Here is a 16893-nt window from a genome sequence, read left to right as displayed (position 1 = left end):
TTGCTAACCAATAAATGTAAATAAAGGCAAATCTTGATGCTTGCTAAACATGCCATAGTTGTTTGTATGGGGTGTGCCAGCTTTGTGAATTTACCATGTAGCACCCCTTTCTGTGCAGAACTGGAATAATGAAATACCTTGACTCTGTGTGCAGATTGGATTATTGCACACCGGGTAAACGGACTCCATTTTGGGACAACACAGTCAATTTACCTTTCAAAGAGAACTTGAACTGTAACTTCAGGTAAAATCAATCTAATTGGTAAAGATTCCTAGTCAAGGTAGAAGAAAACCATTAACAACCTATTCTATTACAACTCTTCCTGTTTAAATGTAGTTAGGGTAAATTTTCAAGGGTTTATCCTCTAGGGTAATTAAACTGCTTCTTCCTGAAGTTGGCTACCAAAAGAGCATCTAAATTGGAAATCTATTTTTTCCTTCTGTCTCTTGTGGGCATATTTTAACTTGCTGGCTGAGCGTTTAGTGCCAAATCATGCCAAATCGATTAAGAGAGCTAAACCGAATCTATTAAAAGTGAGGTTTTAATAACCTAGATTATTTGGTATTCGGTTTTAAAATAAGTCTTTCGCTTTGCTAAAGAACAAGGAGACTGGTTAACAAGGTACTTGGGATTCGTGCAGGGATTAGTCAAACGCGCCCACAGCTGCACCTTCCCCATGTGTGATGGAGCTATCTAACCGCCCAAGTCACACTAGCAGAGCGCTGCATGCGGCATACTGGGCCGTTGTGCTCGCTTTCTCTGCTATGCAAGCGCCGGGGCTGCTCCTTCCCGCTGGATCTGTGGTCTGGTCCCCTGACAGTCCAGGGTGGGTAGCGTGTGCGTGAAGGGAGGCCGGGGGAGAAGAGAACACAGTCCCGCCCTGGCAACGGTGGCTTGGCTGGTTCATTAGGAAACCGGAGGAAAGAGAGGGTTTTTTTTCCCCTCCTCTCTTGCAGGGGAACCCCCGCGGCTGAACTCGGAGTTCCGTCTGCGCGGAGTGAGGGCTTCGGTTCCGCGGTGAGCCCCAGCCGACATGAGAACGGCTGCCCACACAGAAACACCTCCAAGGAGCAATCGAATTCGCCGCTAGAGCGCCCGCATGCTAGGACGCTCTGGCAGGCGCCGCGCGCTCCTCTCTGTCGTCAGGTCCGCCTCTTCGGCTGTTGTGTGGCGCCGCCGGGAGCGGAGTGGTCGTGCAGGCTCCGCCATGATGAACAGCGGAGGGATCGGGGTGCCGCTCGGCTTCCCCTTGGGCCCTACGTCTGTCATCCAGGTCACGAACTTGTCCTCGGCAGTGACCAGTGAGCAGATGCGCTCTCTCTTCGGCTTCCTGGGAGATATCGAGGAGTTGCGTCTCTATCCCCCGGAGTAAGTAAGGCCTGTGCCGGCCTCCGGAGCGACAGAGACGTGGGGTGAGGAAGAGGCCTAGAGCGGTGGGGCGGATGAAGGAAAGGGAAGATGTAGAAGGTCCTATGTGCCATCTTGACCGTGGGTACCAGAGTCTCCCGCATAGGGAGGGTGGGTCACGTGGTCCCACCCTTTAGTACGGGGCTGGAGCGTGAGGGGGCTTCGCCCGGACCCAGTATGGTGGCCCTGGTCCGGAGGAGGGGAGCAGCCGCAGCATTTCCGGAGCGGTCTGTAGAAAGACAGGGGGGTTGTGCTTTTGTAGTGGTGGCCAGGGCCGCAGCCACCCGGTGGGGACTGTCAGCACTGAGTCACAGCCTAAGGCCTGGCGAGAAGCGTGCTTCCAGGCTTTCCGAAGCGCTTTTCCGGCACAGGTCTCGTTTCCCCCCCCCTTTTCCTGAAAACCTCTTTTCTGTGACTTACCTTTATTTACGCTTGGACTCATCCCAAGTGGAGGGGGGTCTGACGGCAGCGTCCCAGGCTCGACTCCTGCCCGGCTGGCTGCTAGGCTGCGTCGCCCGCGCAATGCATGCTTGTGGAACTAACTCTGTTCGAAGGGCTCTTTTCTCCTTTGAAAAATGCCCTCGATAAGACGTTTGTAGTAAATGAAAGTTAATTGACATTACACGTTGCTCTAAATTGTAGCTGACCTCGTTATTTCAGTGGCATACAAGAGATCTGCTCATATGGGAGATAATATCGTTATTCTGTGTTTCTTCCAAGTGTTGTCTCAAAATGGGATCCATTTACCCGGTGTGCAATAATCCAGTCTGCACACAGAATCAAGGTATTTCTTTATTCCAGTTCTGCACAGAAAGGGGTGTTAGGTGGTAAATCCACAAAGCTAACACATCTTTCTTGTAACGCAGGGTTTCTTTTATACCCAAGAAAATGCAGTTACCTTATCTCTAAGTATACAGATATCATTCATCTACATGATTGGTTAACTAGTTCTTTGCTTCCACTTAAAGTGGTAGTTCTTTTACTTTTCACTAAGCATAGAACTATTCAGGTTGGAAAAGACCCTTGGGATCACCGAGTCCAACCATCATCCCTACTCTACAAAGTTCTCCCCTAAACTATTATCTACCAACACCACATCCAAACGACTCTTAAACATATCCAGGGATGGTGACTCAACCACCTCCCTGGGCAGCCTATTCCAGTGTCTAACCACTCTTTTTGTAAAAAAAAAATGACCTTTCAGGTAGTTGTAGAGACTGGCGAGGTCTCCCCTCAGCCTCCTCTTCCTCAGACTAAACATTCCCAGCTCCTTCAAGTGTTCTTCATAAGTTTTATTCTCTAGGCCCTTCACCAGCTTCACTGCCCCCCTCTACTCACTCCAGCACCTCGATATCTCTCTTGAATTGAGGTGCCCAAAACTGGATGCAATACTCCAGGTGTGGCCTCACTGGTGCTGAGTACAGGGGGACAATCGCCTCTCTACTTCTGCTGGTCACTGCGTGGTCTGAGGGAGCTGCCGAGATGGCCACTTTTAAATTTTGCCGCAGTTTGCATGCTCAGAGGGTCGGGAGCTTTTGTGAGTAGGGGGTCCTTTCAGCCTGAGGGAAGTTATTTTAGTATGTTAATGAGGTGAGTTCACACTAAGTTTAATTACTCATTGTTTTCTGTGGTCTGTTTGGCTTAGTGCTCAAGACTAAAAGCCTTAGCAGTTGGTGTCTTCCATTCATAGAATCATAGAATCCTAGGGGTTGGAAGGGACCTCGAAAGATCATCTAGTTCAACCCCCCTGCCAGAGCAGGGTCACCTAGAGTACATCACACAGGAAGGCGTCCAGGTGGGTTTTGAATGTCTCCAGTGAAGGAGACTCCACAACCTCTCTGGGCAGCCTGTTCCAGTGCTCTGTCACTCTCACAGTAAAAAAATTTTTTTCTGATATTCACCTTAAACCTCCTATGCTCCAATTTGTATCCATTACTCCTTGTCCTATCACTGGTCATCACTGAAAAAAGCTTAACTCCATCTTCTTGACACTCACCCTTTATGTATTTGTAAACATTGATGAGGTCACCCCTAAGTCTCCTCCAAGCTAAAGAGGCCCAGCTCCCTCAGCCTTTCCTCATAAGGGAGATGTTCCACTCCCTTAATCATCTTTGTGGCTCTGCGCTGGACTTTCAAGCAGTTCCCTGTCCTTCTTGAACTGAGGGGCCCAGAACTGGACACAATACTCCAGATGTGGCCTCACCAAGGCAGAATAGAGGGGGAGGAGAACCTCTCTTGACCTACTAACCACACCCTTTCTAATGCACCCCAGGATGCCATTGGCCTTCTTAGCCACAAGGGCACATTGCTGGCTCATGGTCATCCTCCTGTCTACCAGGACCCCCAGATCCCTTTCACCCACACTGCTCTCCAGCAGGTCAGCCCCCAACCTGTACTGGTGCATGACATTTTTCTTCCCCAAATGCAAAACTCTACACTTGCCCTTGTTGAACTTCATCAGGTTTTTCCCCGCCCAAGTCTCCAGCCTGTCTAAGTCTCTCTGAATGGCAGCACAGCCTTCTGGTGTGTCAGCCACTCCTCCCAGCTTGGTGTCATCAGCAAACTTGCTGAGGGTACATTCTGTCCCCTCATCCAGGTCGTTGATGAAGATGTTGAACAACACCGGTCCCAGTACCGACCCCTGAGGGACTCCACTAGTCACAGGCCTCCAACTAGATTCTGCCCCATTGACTACAACTCTCTGACTTCTTCCTTTCAACCAGTTCTTGATCCACCTCACTGCCTGATCATCAAACCCATACTTGATCAACTTATCTACAAGGATGCTGTGGGAGACGGTGTCAAATGCTTTACTGAAATCAAGATAGACCACATCCACCGCTCTACCATCATCTATCCACCTAGTAATTTCCTCATAGAAGGCTATGAGGTTAGTCAAACATGACTTACCCTTGGTAAAACCATGTTGACTGCTCTTGATGACCCCCATGTCCTTGATATGCCTAGAGATAGTGCCAAGGACAAGTTGTTCCATCACCTTTCCAGGGATGGAGGTGAGGCTGACCGGTCTATAGTTACCCGGGTCCTCCTTCTTGCCCTTCTTGTAGACTGGAGTGACATTTGCTATCCTCCAGTCCTCAGGCACCTCTCCTGTTACCCATGACTTACCGAAGATGATGGAGAGTGGCCTAGCAATGACCTCCGCCAGCTCCCTCAGCACCCTTGGATGCATTTCATCTGGACCCATCGATTTATGGATGTCCAGATTACTCAACTGATCCCTAACCCAATCCTCATCTACCTGGGCAAACTCCTCCTTTATCTTGACTTCTTCTGGGGCTATATGAAACTGGGGCTCATGGGGAAAGCCTGCAGGAGTAAAGACAGAGGCAAAGAAGGCATTCAGCACCTCTGCCTTCTTTAAATCCTCTGTCACCAGGGCACCCGCCTCATTCAGCAGTGGGCCTATATTGCCTCTAGTATTAGTTTTGTTGGCTATGTATTTGAAAAAGCCCTTTCTATTGTCCTTAACCCGACTTGCAAGGTTAAGTTCCAAGGAGGCCTTAGCTTTCCTAGTTGCCTCCCTACATTCTCTGACAACAGTCCTATATTCCTCCCAAGTAACCAGCCCCTCCCTTCAACTCATGGTCACACAAAGATAAGCTCAGTAAACATCCCCTTCCATTGGTTATGCCAACCTGTCTCTTTTGACATAACAAGCAGATGGTGGCCAATGGAACAGGGGAGGAAAAGAAATACTATTTTCCTTAAGGCAGCTGTTGTATTAGGAAGTGAATCACAGATGGTCCCTTTCAAACCATATATATTTTCCCTTATGAAAATTAAATAGGAAAAAGCAGAAAGGGGCAGGAGGAGTCATTGACATCCATACTTCAATTTTAATACAAAGATGACAGAGGAATAATATTTCATATTTAAAAAAAATAGCGAAAATGTTGGTATTTGTCTATTTTTCTGTTACTAGACTATACTTGGTGAGGTTTGAATGAGGACCATTCAGAAAAATTAAATGTGTTTAATGTGTATATAAAGTACAGAAAATAGTCATCCACCAATATAAAGATAAAATAACCTTACCAATTTTAAACGCTCTGTTACAATTATGATGATTTTTGTACAGTTTTCTAGTTTTATACTTTGTACTTGTTCCACAATACAATACACTTAATATGCTTGCTTTCTCCTAAGTTAATATATTTTTTTGTTATAGCTGTTACTCTCATTTTTTAATAAGTTATATAGCAGGTTTTAAGGCAAATAGATATTTTTTGACATGCATATGCAAATAGTTTGTGCCTCTGTATAAAATTTTACCAGTTTGTGTGCACACATAAAATATTAAAATCCAGTACCATAGCAGGGAAATGTCAGTTATAATACAGTAAACATTGGTTCAAAAATATTATTTTAGTTTTCAGATGTGTTGTAGACATATGCATTTCCTTGCCATATAGTTCTGAATATCTGACCTGCCTTTCAAATTATTACCTTGGAAATTTTTTTTTTTTGTATTTAATGCCCTTTTTGTGAAACACTAAAAACATGCTTCCTGTATTATTATATTTTCAGAGAGTTAATAAGTTCAGAAAATAGTGTTTCATTGACAAGTTCACAGGTAGCAAAGGTATCCCAAGCAAAAAGATGCTACAATAGATGTCTGAAACTGGTAAAAATTACTTTCTGCCCCTATTTTTTCCTTATGTATTTAACAATTTAAGGCTTATATTTTTAAAAAAATAATTCACAGAATCATTCTGGTTGGAAAATACCTTTAAGATCATAGAATCCAACCATTAACCTAATTCTACCAAGTCCAGTGCTAAACTATGTCCCTAAGCTTCTATGTCTTTTAAACACCTCCAGGGATGGTGACTCAACCACCTCCCTGGGCAGCCTGTTCCAGTGTTTGATAACCCTTTCAGTAAAGAAGCTCCAGCCCTGATGGGTGCGGGAAGAACTTGGTGCGCCCACCATTACGGTTCAGGCTCGATCCACGGGGCAGGCAGGCAGGATAGCAGGCCCGGCAGAGTCCTGGCACCTGGCTCTGCAGCAGGGCAAGTCCGATGAGCAGCAGGGGGGTGCTCCATGCAAGAAGCGTCCGAGCAGGCCGCTCTCACCTGCAAAACCTGTTGCCTTTTATACCTCAGTCAGTGTCACTGCCGCAATGCATGAGCATACTGATATTCAGAGCCAATTAGCATCCATGAGCCCCAAGTTAGGGCAGTAACTATTAGGGGCAATACGTAACTTGTTGCCCATCCTTCCTGCCTTGTGTGACATCTTTTGTTTTGCTTTCATTTGTCCTTGAGCAGCAGGCCTGTTTTTGGTCCATTAGCTGGGTATAATCAGCAGAAGGCCTTTGCTGACTTAAAAGGCATTTTGTTTAGACTTACGTGGGGAAGAAGAACCCTTTCTCACAGTCCCAAAGTGTTGGAAATCGAACAGACAACTCACATTATGTAATTGTTAAGAGTTATTTACTGACATGCTGCCATACATGTGGTATGTAGGGTATATGATATGTTGCTGCTTGCTTTGTGGTTTACTGATGGTAAACGCTAGGTGAGAGTTGTGGTTGTGATATGGCCTGATGGTCCTGCCACCTTTTTGCAAAAAGTCCTAATTCCTACCTAATTGTTCTCAGGAACTTGCCTGGTACCTAAGCCATCAATAGCCCTTCTTTCTATTAATTAAAAGGAAGCTTGCTTTTACATTAGAGTAAACATCAGACAAAAAGTCATGTCATTCCAGTCTCAACTTTAAAAACATGTATTTAAGTGTCACAGTTTAACTCAGGATTGGTGATTAGATGGATGACAACAATGCTCTCTATCCCCTCCCCCTCCCACATAGGTAGGGAAAGGAGAGAGAGAATAGGGAGAGAGACATCTGGATTGAAAACTAAACTAGACAGCTTTAATTAAATACTAATGATAAGAAAATATATACAAGTATGTGCAGGAATGTGCAAATCCCCTATCGCCTCCCCCCACCCCCAACAACTCCTACTGCACTCTTCTGATCTGCGAGGCAGTCCTGAAAAGTCCCTGACCACTTCCAGAGATAGCAGCAGAGCAGACAGGAGCTGAGGGTAGAGATAGAGCAGTCAGGAACACACAGGCCTAGGGGTTAAAGGAGATGTATAGACGGAGTCCTCCCTGGACACCAGCCATAGCCGGAAGAGAAGGAAGAAGGGAGCTTCACTTCTGTGATCCCTGAAAGCATTTGACACTGTCCCACACAACATTCTTGTCTCTAAAATGGAAAGACATGGATTTTATGGATGGACCCCTCAGTGAATAAGGAATTGGCTGGATGGTTGCACTCAAAGAGTTGCAGTCAATGGCTCAATGTCCAAGTGGAGATCAGTGATGAGTGCTGTTCCTCAGGGGTCAGAGGGCTAGAGTACCTCTCCTATGAAGACAGGCTGAGAGAGTTGGGGTTGTTCAGCCTGGAGAAGAGAAGGCTCCAGGGAGACCTCATAGTGGCCTTCCAGTACCTGAAGGGGGCCTACAGGAAAGCTGGGGAGTGAGAACTGTAGTGAAAGGAGAAGGGGTAATGGATAAAAACTGGAGGAGGGGAGAATTATATTAGACATTAGGAAGAAATTCTACAGTGTGAGAGTGGTGAGACACTGGAACAGGTTGCTGAGGGAAGTTGTGGAAGCCCCCTCCCTGGAGGTGTTCAAGGCTGGATTGGATGGAACTTTGAGCAACCTGATCTATTGGGAGATGTCCCTGGCCATGCAGGGGGGTTGGAACTAGATAATCTTTAAGGTTCCTTCCAACTCGAACAATTTTATGATTGGTTTAAAATCGGTATCAAAAATTTGCTCAGGAAACTTTGACTTAATGAGATTTTTAACCCTTTCATTTTAAGACCTGTATCTTAAAGATGGCTGTAGGTGGCTCAACAACCCCTTTTATTTCATTCCATTATTATTGCCAAATGCCAGAGTGTTTTCATCACCTCTTCTTCCCTGTCCCATAAACAGAACTTTAGTCTTAAGATTAAGGATATTCAGAGAATTTGCCTCTTTTTTTTATTGACAAACTGCTCAGAAATGAAATTAAGGGGTGATTGTAAAATCCTTTCATAAAGTAGGATTTCTATGTTGTTAGAGTTTTGAATTTACTTGAACGTATATTTTCCTTTTTGCTTATATCTTGAGGAAAATAGGGTGACTGAATTGCAGGTTTCTAAATTTACCAAATGAGATCTGGTTTCTTACTGAAACTAAAGACTTAAATATTGTTAAGAAAAATTAAAGGTATATATGAAAATGACTTGGAAAATTATTGTTAGATAGTGTGAAACGGTCAACAAGACCAGAAAATAATAGTGCAGTCACAGCTTTTGTAAGAGAATTAGTTTATGTACTAAGAGTTGTTACTATGTCAGGGATTTAGTGTGGGTTTGCCACTTGTGTGTAGAAGAGGGTGGCTTTATTGGGGCTTTGCTGTCAGCTTCGGTGATATTTTGTCATCCGTCTGAGGAAAAACTCCTGAAGTTTTGAATATCTGTGTATGGTCCTGATTTGGCTAGAGATCTGAATTCCCATGTTGAGAATGGAGAGTTGTTGTTATTGTTTAACAAGTGCTCCTTAGTTTGCCATTTGCAAAACTGTAATGCTTATTGAGTTTCCTCAAGTGGGAATACACAGAGGCCATTAAGGAGGTAGGAGGAGGAGGCAGCCTGCAGGCCTGTGTGTGCAGATCTCTGAGAAACCACACTTGCATGGTGATGCCAGGAATATGAGAAGGTATGCTGTGTTCCCTGCTTTGTAGAATATTCTCTGAAACATCTGTCTCTTTGCTGTGCATTGTGGTTTGGTTTTTATCAGTATAAAGTTACATACACTTAAACTTACAAAATGTGTTGTCCAAGAAATTATTAATTTGGTATCTTTCTGTTGGCTTTTTAAATAGACTTTTGTATGAAGATGAAGTAATGCTTCTTTTTCTCACCGTTCTAAACAAGACTGAAGCCAGTCTTTATAGATCTCTTTCAGTTTGCAGTACAGTTGAAATTTGAAGCTGGTTTGCAGGTCTTTTGCTTTGGATATGTACTCCAGTATGCCAACTACTCATAAAGCTTAGAATTGTTTTTTGGCACACTAGACCAGTGATGTCTGTAATCAGATTCTTAGTCTCAGTCATGCTTTAGCTTGTCACCCAGCTGAATTCTGTGTTTCAGAGAAGCCTGAAAAATTACATTTATAGTGATAAGCCTTCAAATGTAGCTGTAAGATTTTTGAACAGTTAGATATGGAAAAGCTTTTTTGAGTAACAATTGAATTTTTGCAGAATGAGTTGTTTGAAAGCAGGGAGGCACAAACTACATTAGGTGTTGAAAACCCTGCTATAATGCTGTTTGCTTCCAGATGTTCTGGAGTGATCTTTGGAGGCTAGTCCACACCAGTGTTTCTTTGACATTGTTATAACCTGCATTAACTGCAGTATAGGCCTTTGAGATAAAACACAGAGCCTTATTTAAATGTGATCTGCACAGTTATTCAAGAACATCCTATTTTTATAGGTTATTACTTTCTGTTGTTGTCTCCTCTGCTACCACCACCCTTAGAGGGATATGAGAGAGCCTTTGATTTTTCACTGTAGCTTTCTGAATAGGTCATTCTTATGTTTTTGGTTGGTTGTTAAATTGGGAGATTGATGTTACTGTTTCCCTACAAAGGAAAACAAAAAAAATGGCAAAAACATCTGATTACTATTCAGATCTTTATTTCCTTTTTGAGTTTTCTTGCTTTCCTAAAGAAACTGGATTATAGTAACCTTAAATCAGAGATGTAGGACTTGCTTTTTTTGCATCGGTGCTTTGTAATCCTAGGAAGACTATTACTACCTCAATTTGGCCTCAGAAAAAGTTGGCAGAAAAAAACAGAACAAAAGAAATTAAAACAGAATAGGACTTTTCTGTTTTAAGAAAGACTTTTTAGGAAGCCTAGTGGGGAAGTTGAGGAGGTCTGCTTTGTAAAAGGAGAGGACTCAATCACTGTGAAACCTTTTAGAATTTTAGATCTTTTGGAATTTAATAATCTCCCCTGATGTAGATGCAGCATTGATGTGTTTTCAGCAGAGGTGGTCTCCTCATAAGAGAATTTCTCCTCTTCACCACTTCTCCAGTGAACGGCATTATTAGCTTAACCTTCAAGAAACACTTTGTAACAAGACTTATTTTTAGAGCCTTGTTGCAGCAGTGTTCTGATGTTAATATTTTTTAACATAATTTCCAGGTAGATTTTGTGATTGAAATCCAGGAAATACAGGGGGGAAAATATTATAAAAAATACACTTGTCATAGCTGGCTCTATAGATGTTGAAATTTATAAGGATTATTTATGAATCCTGGAACTGCATGTAACAGAATTATTTTTTTGAATTAGCAATGAAAGCAAAAAAGGAAAAAGCCAAGAGATGTTAAAAGTCTGGACCACAGAATCTTTAGTGGAGGTTTCAGCCATTTGGGTTGTAACACTGGCATGTGTATTTAAAAACAAGCAAACCCCAAACAACAACAAACTCAAAACACCCTCCCCCCTCAAACCCCCCCTCCCACTCCTTTCCACCTCATCCCCCAAACCAAAACAAAAAAACCTGTAGCCATTAAAAAAAAAATCTTTGCTGTGAGCAGATTTGGCTTTTCAAAATATGTAAGATTACAAGTTGTATGCAAACATTTATGCTGAGTGCTGAGAAAGTCAGAGCTCTTACTCAGCTCTGATGAAAAGTGTTCTGAACCAAGTTCTTACAGATGGCTCAAAAGCCATTTTATACAATTATTTCCTTTCTGAACATGAAAACTTGAAACTGTGAAAACATTGTCCACTACAGACAAACTGAAGGGACAGAAGAAATGTAGCATTCTTGCAATGTTTTTCTAAATTGTGTAAGATTGACTTTTATATTTATCACACTGAAACAAAAATTTCAGAGCTTCCAAACCCCTGATACATCATAGGATATTCGTTAGTAAATTCAATAGAAATATAGCCTAATAAAAGTTTACTAAAATAATGAATTTGCTATACTAAGAGGGTTGCTTTTAAAACAAGGTGCTTTGTGAAACTATCAGTCAACTATGCCAAGCATCCTGTAGGTTGTGATAACATCAAGTCTTCTAAGACCCTGTGGCTTGTTTGTTGTCATTGGGTCTTGATCTCGGAATCCTTACCCAGCTGCACCTAGCTTCCCACTTCGGTGAGGAGTGTTAGAAAGCAAAGGGGTTTGGAAGCTCCGAAATTTTTGTTTCAGCACCTTATTTTAAAAGCAACCCTTAGTATAGCAAATTCATTATTTTAGTAAACTTTTATTAGGCTATATTTCTATTGAATTTACTAACGAATATCCTATGATGTACCAATCCCCCCTTTTCTTTAAACTTTGTAAATTCCTTTACAAAGATTCTTGGTTCTCATATCTCATTACCTTAGGCAAGGCCCAAATTCTTAGTCAGTTTCTTTATCTTGTACCATAAAAGGCAATTAACGACTGTCAGTATAATCACAAACACCAATAGTATCAAAAGTGGGTGAATTTAAAACATCCCAGGTTCTTTCTGCCGAGAGTGATTATCCTGAGAAGATATCCCACCAATGATGGGCAGTTTCAGATTCAATTTGACTGGACTGTCGAATAAGTTTGACTTTGGCTGTCACATTTTAACGATAGACTCAGCCAAGGTTTTATTCTGCTTCCTCAAATGTTCTCTAAGTTCTTGAGAATATCTCATTACTTTCCCCAGAGATAAGCTCGCATGACTTAGAAGCTTTCATAATGCCAAAACATTGCCACCTGTTCTTCTGTATATGCAAAAAATGAGTATGTTTGTCTGTGCCAGGTTAAATGGGTTATATTTCTGAGACACCCTACAAATGGGATAGTCATTCCATATTCTTCAACTACTGATTGATTGTTAGTTCAATAGGGAGGGCTGGATCCCACCCTAAATGTATTTATCAAATTATTCGTCTTTTCCACTTGCCCACTTTTTAGCAGGTGGTAAGCTGTGTGCAATTTCCAATTCATTTCTAAGAATTTACTGACTTGCTGAACCACTTGTGACACAATGTGTGTTCCCCTGTCAGAGGAGATTACCTCTGGCACTCCAAACCTAGGAATAATTTCTTTCAATAAAATTTTTGTAACTTCTCGGGCCTTGTTGATTCTACAGGTGAAGGCTTCAGGCCATCCTGAAAAGGTATCTGTTAATACTAACAGATACCTATACCCGCCCTTTCTAGGGAGTTCTGAAAAATCTATCTGCCAGTTTTGACCTGGAACATTCCCTTTATCAATACTTTCAAATTTTATTTGATTCTCCACCTTTGGATTATTTTTTAAGCAGGTTTCACATCTATCAACCATACTCTTCACAGTGTGAAACAGATTCCTAGCTACTATTTGTTTTGTGAGAGAATTGTACAAAGCTCCAGTTCCCCAATGTGTCTTGTCATGCTCTGTTTTTACCAGTTTCCATAACACCCTGAAAGGAACCACTATTCTATTATCTCTCAATTTTGCTCAACCTGTTGATTCAGTCTCTGCTTCCAAATCTTTGATTAGTTTAAGATCCCTTTCATAATAATCAACTGAATCAGGTTGTCACCGTTTGACTCAGTTTGACAACAATGCTCTCGATCCCCTCCCCCTCCCACCCAGGTAGGGAAGGAGAGAGAGAAAAAAAGAGAGAGAGACTTGGCTAGATTGAAAACTGAACCGTGCAGCTTAGAATACTAATGTGTAATATGAGAGGATATATATATATATATATGTGATTATACAAAGGTGTGAGTAGAAGCCTCTCGCCTCCCCCCACCCCCAGCAACTCCCACAGCACTTCCCTCAGACGAGACAATTTCGAGGAATCCCGAAGCTGCTCCTGGAGAAAGGCAGAGTTACGAGGGTCAGGAGGGCTTGAGGTCAACGGGTCGACGATGATGGGCAGATGGTGTTTTCCCAGAACGGAAGAGAGAGAAGAAGGAAGGGAGACAGAGAGGCGAAGCGAAGCAGCGAGAGAGCGAAGCAGGAAGGAAGGAAGTTTTCTTCTGTCATCTCCGACCTTCCCCCGAGCCTACGTAGATATATGGGATGGAATATCTCTGGCCAGTTTTGCTGTTCGTCTAACCCAGCCTCCCACGGGGGTGGGGGCCACAGATCCCCCCGCAGTGTCTGAGCCGGCAGAGCAAAGGCACGACCTTGAGGGCCCAGCAATTATAAAAACATTCCAGTGTCTTATCAACCTAGCAGAACACGCAGTTGCTAGTTGAAGAAAGCTCACTGAAAAGAAAAAAAAGGAATCCGCAAAAGAAAAACTGTCTTTATCGTGGCTCAAACCAGGACACAGGTAGTGTCAAGGTTTTCTCAGGAAATCAGACTTAATACCTCACCTTGTTCCGCAACCCTTTTTTTTCATAGTCTGCCAATTTATTTCCCACCTCCTGGGCAGTGTTACCTTTCTGGTGTCCTTTGCAGTGCATAATAGCAATGGCTGAAGGCAATTGTGCAGCCTCCAAAAGTCTCAGAATCATGTCAGCATGCTTCATGTGTTTTCCTAGGGTCGTCAAAAGTCCTCGTTCCTTCCAAATAGCTCCATGAGCGTGAACTACACCAAAGGCATATCTTGAATCTGTCCAGATATTCACTCTTAGACCTTTAGCAAGCTCCAGTGCTCTCACTAGAGCAATTATTTCAGCTTGCTGTGCAGATGTATCCTTAGGGAGGGACTTTGCTTCCACCACTCAATCCATGGTGGTTACGGCATATCCTGCCATGCAAACTCATCTTTTACAAAACTGCTCCCGTTGGTGTACCAAGTGTATTCAGTTCCTCCAGTGGTTCCTCCTTCAAGTCAGATCTGCTTGCATACACTGTCTCAATAGTCTCTATGCAGTCATGTGTGATGGCTTCCATTTCCTGCTTATCACTCAGAAAAGAAGCAGGATTAATGATGGCAGATGTAGTAATTTCAACATCATCTTATTCCATTAGGACTGCTTGGTACTTCAGGAACCTTGATGGTGAGAGCAAATACCCCCCTTTTCGTTCCAGAACAGAGGTTACTGCATGGGAAGTATGCACAACCATCTTTTGTCCCAAAGTGAACTTCCAGGCTTCTTGAATATTCAGAACAACGGCAGCCACTGCCCGAAGGCATCCTGGCCATCCTTTACTAACCCTTTCCAGTTGTTTGGAGATGTATGCTACTGCTCGCTTATAGGGACGGAAACAAAAAAATTCGGAGCTTCCAAACCCCCTTGCTTTCTAACACTCCTCACCAAAGTGGGAGGCTAGGTGCGGCTGGGTAAGGATTCCGAGATCAAGACCCAATAACAACAAACAAGCTGTTATTGAGCAGGCATTCTTTATTGCAGCGCTGGGCAGCACTGGGGATATCTCCACCATGACTGCTCTGACGAGTCAGTGAAACACCCCGACTAATATACACCAAAACAATGCATATTCAGTTCCATGTCAGTGAGTTCCCAGAATTCTTCTACATAGTAATTTTATTTCCTGGAATTGGCTATCTTTGTAATTATGCAGGCTCGAGGGTCTCCTGTGGGGGTCTTTGTTGATTCTAGTCCTTTGTCATCTTTGTCCTGTTTCTCATCCTGGTCCTGTCTCCAGTCTCCCGCTGGTAGATTGCCCAGGTGGGTCAGAATCAACATGTGGGTTGTCTGTAGGTGCCACAGGGTCTTAGGAGACTTGATGTTATCACAACCTACAGGATGCTTGGCATAGTTGACTGATAGTTTCACAAAGCACCTTGTTTTAAAAGCAACCCTCTTAGTATAGCAAATTCATTATTTTAGTAAACTTTTATTAGGCTATATTTCTATTGAATTTACTAACGAATATCCTATGATGTATCAATCCCCCCTTTTCTTTAAACTTTGTAAATTCCTTTACAAAGATTCTAGATCATTATATTTCATTACTTTAGGCAAGGCCCAAATTCTTAAAGTCAGTTTCTTTATCTTATACCATAAAAGGCAATTAACAACCGTCAGTATAATCACAAACACCAATACTATCAAAAGTGGGTGAATTAAAACACCCCAGGTTCTTTCTGCCGAGAGTGATTATCCTGAGAAGATATCCCACCAATGATGGGCAGTTTCAGATTCAATTTGACTAGACAGACCAATAAGTTTGTCTTTGGCTATTACTGTTTTAATGATAGACTTAGCCAAGGTTTTATCCTGCTTCCTTAAATGCTCTCGAAGTTCTTGAGACTGGTTCAATATCTCATTTAATTTCCCCAAAGATAAGCTTGCATGACTTAGGTTCAAGCTTTCATAGTGCCAAAACATTGCCACCTGTCCCTCTGTATATGCAAAAAGAAGTATGTTTGTCCGTGCCAGGTTAAATGGGTTATATTTCTGAGACACCCTACAAACAGGGTAGTCATTCCATATTCTTAAACTACTGATTGTTAGTTCAATAGGGAGGGCTTGATGCCACCCTAAATGTATTTATCAAATGACTAGCCTTTTCCACTTGCCCACTTGTTTGCAGGTGGTAAGCTGTGTACAATTTCCAATTCATTTCTAAGAATTTACTAACTTGATGAACCACTTGTGACACAATGGGTGTTCCTCTATCAGAGATCACCTCTGGCACTCCAAACCTAGGAATAATTTCTTTCAATAAAATTTTTGTAACTTATCAGGCTTTGTTGATTCTACAGGGGAAGGCTTCAGGTCATCCTGAAATGGTATGAATATCCCTGCCCTTTCTAGGGAGTTCTGAAAAAAACTATCTGCCAGTTTTGGCCTGGAACATTCCCTTTATCAATACTTCCAAATTTTATTCGATTCTCCACCTTTGGATTTTTTTTTTTAAGCAGATTTCACATCTATCAACCATACTCTTCACAGTTTGAAACTGATTCCTAGCTACTATTTGTTTTGTGAGAGAATTGTACAAAGCTCCAGTTTCCCAATGTGTCTTGTCATGCTCTGTTTTTACCAGTTTCCATAACACCCTGAAAGGAACCACTATTCTGTTATCTTTCAATTTTGCCCAACCTGTTGATTCAATCTCTGCTTCCAAATCTTTGATTAATTTAAGATCCCTTTCATCATAATTAATTGAATCAGGTAGTGTCAAAGTTTTCTCAGGAAATCAGACTTAATACCTCACCTTGTTCCTCCGCCCTTTTTGCCTCAGTCTGCCAATTTATTTCCCACCTCCTGGGCAGTGTTACCTTTCTGGTGTCCTTTGCAGTGCATAATAGCAACGGCTGAAGGCAATTGTACAGTTTCCAAGTCTCAAAATCATGTCAGCATGCTTGATGTGTTTTCCTAGGGTCATCAAAATTCCTTATTCCTTCCAAATAGCTCTGTGAGCGTGAACTACACCAAAGCCATATCTTGAATCTGTCCAGATACTCACTCTTAGACCTTTAGCAAGCTCCAGTGCTCTCACTAGAGCAATTATTTCAGCTTGCTGTGCAGATGTATCCTTAGGGAGGGACTTTGC

The 16893-nt window shown here is 42.6% G+C and overlaps 1 protein-coding gene across 2 annotated transcripts in view; it reads left to right on the top strand.

Moving 5' to 3' along the window:
* The first annotated feature begins 1153 nt into the window (after window positions 1-1153).
* LOC127395170 (splicing regulatory glutamine/lysine-rich protein 1-like) overlaps window positions 1154-16893 on the top strand; it is a 76458-nt gene continuing 60718 nt past the window's right edge. Inside the window, exon 1 of one of the 2 annotated variants that reach the window (XM_051641695.1) lies at window positions 1154-1369. In XM_051641695.1, the coding sequence (XP_051497655.1) occupies window positions 1209-1369 (161 nt within the window). In that variant the 5' untranslated portion in view covers window positions 1154-1208. The remainder of the gene's footprint in view (window positions 1370-16893) is intronic. The other variant, XM_051641696.1, reaches the window with a different exon arrangement.

The sequence above is a fragment of the Apus apus genome, chromosome W (genome assembly GCF_020740795.1).
Source record: "Apus apus isolate bApuApu2 chromosome W, bApuApu2.pri.cur, whole genome shotgun sequence".
Lineage (NCBI taxonomy): Eukaryota > Metazoa > Chordata > Aves > Apodiformes > Apodidae > Apus > Apus apus.
This window is presented reverse-complemented; position numbering and strand designations above follow the sequence as displayed.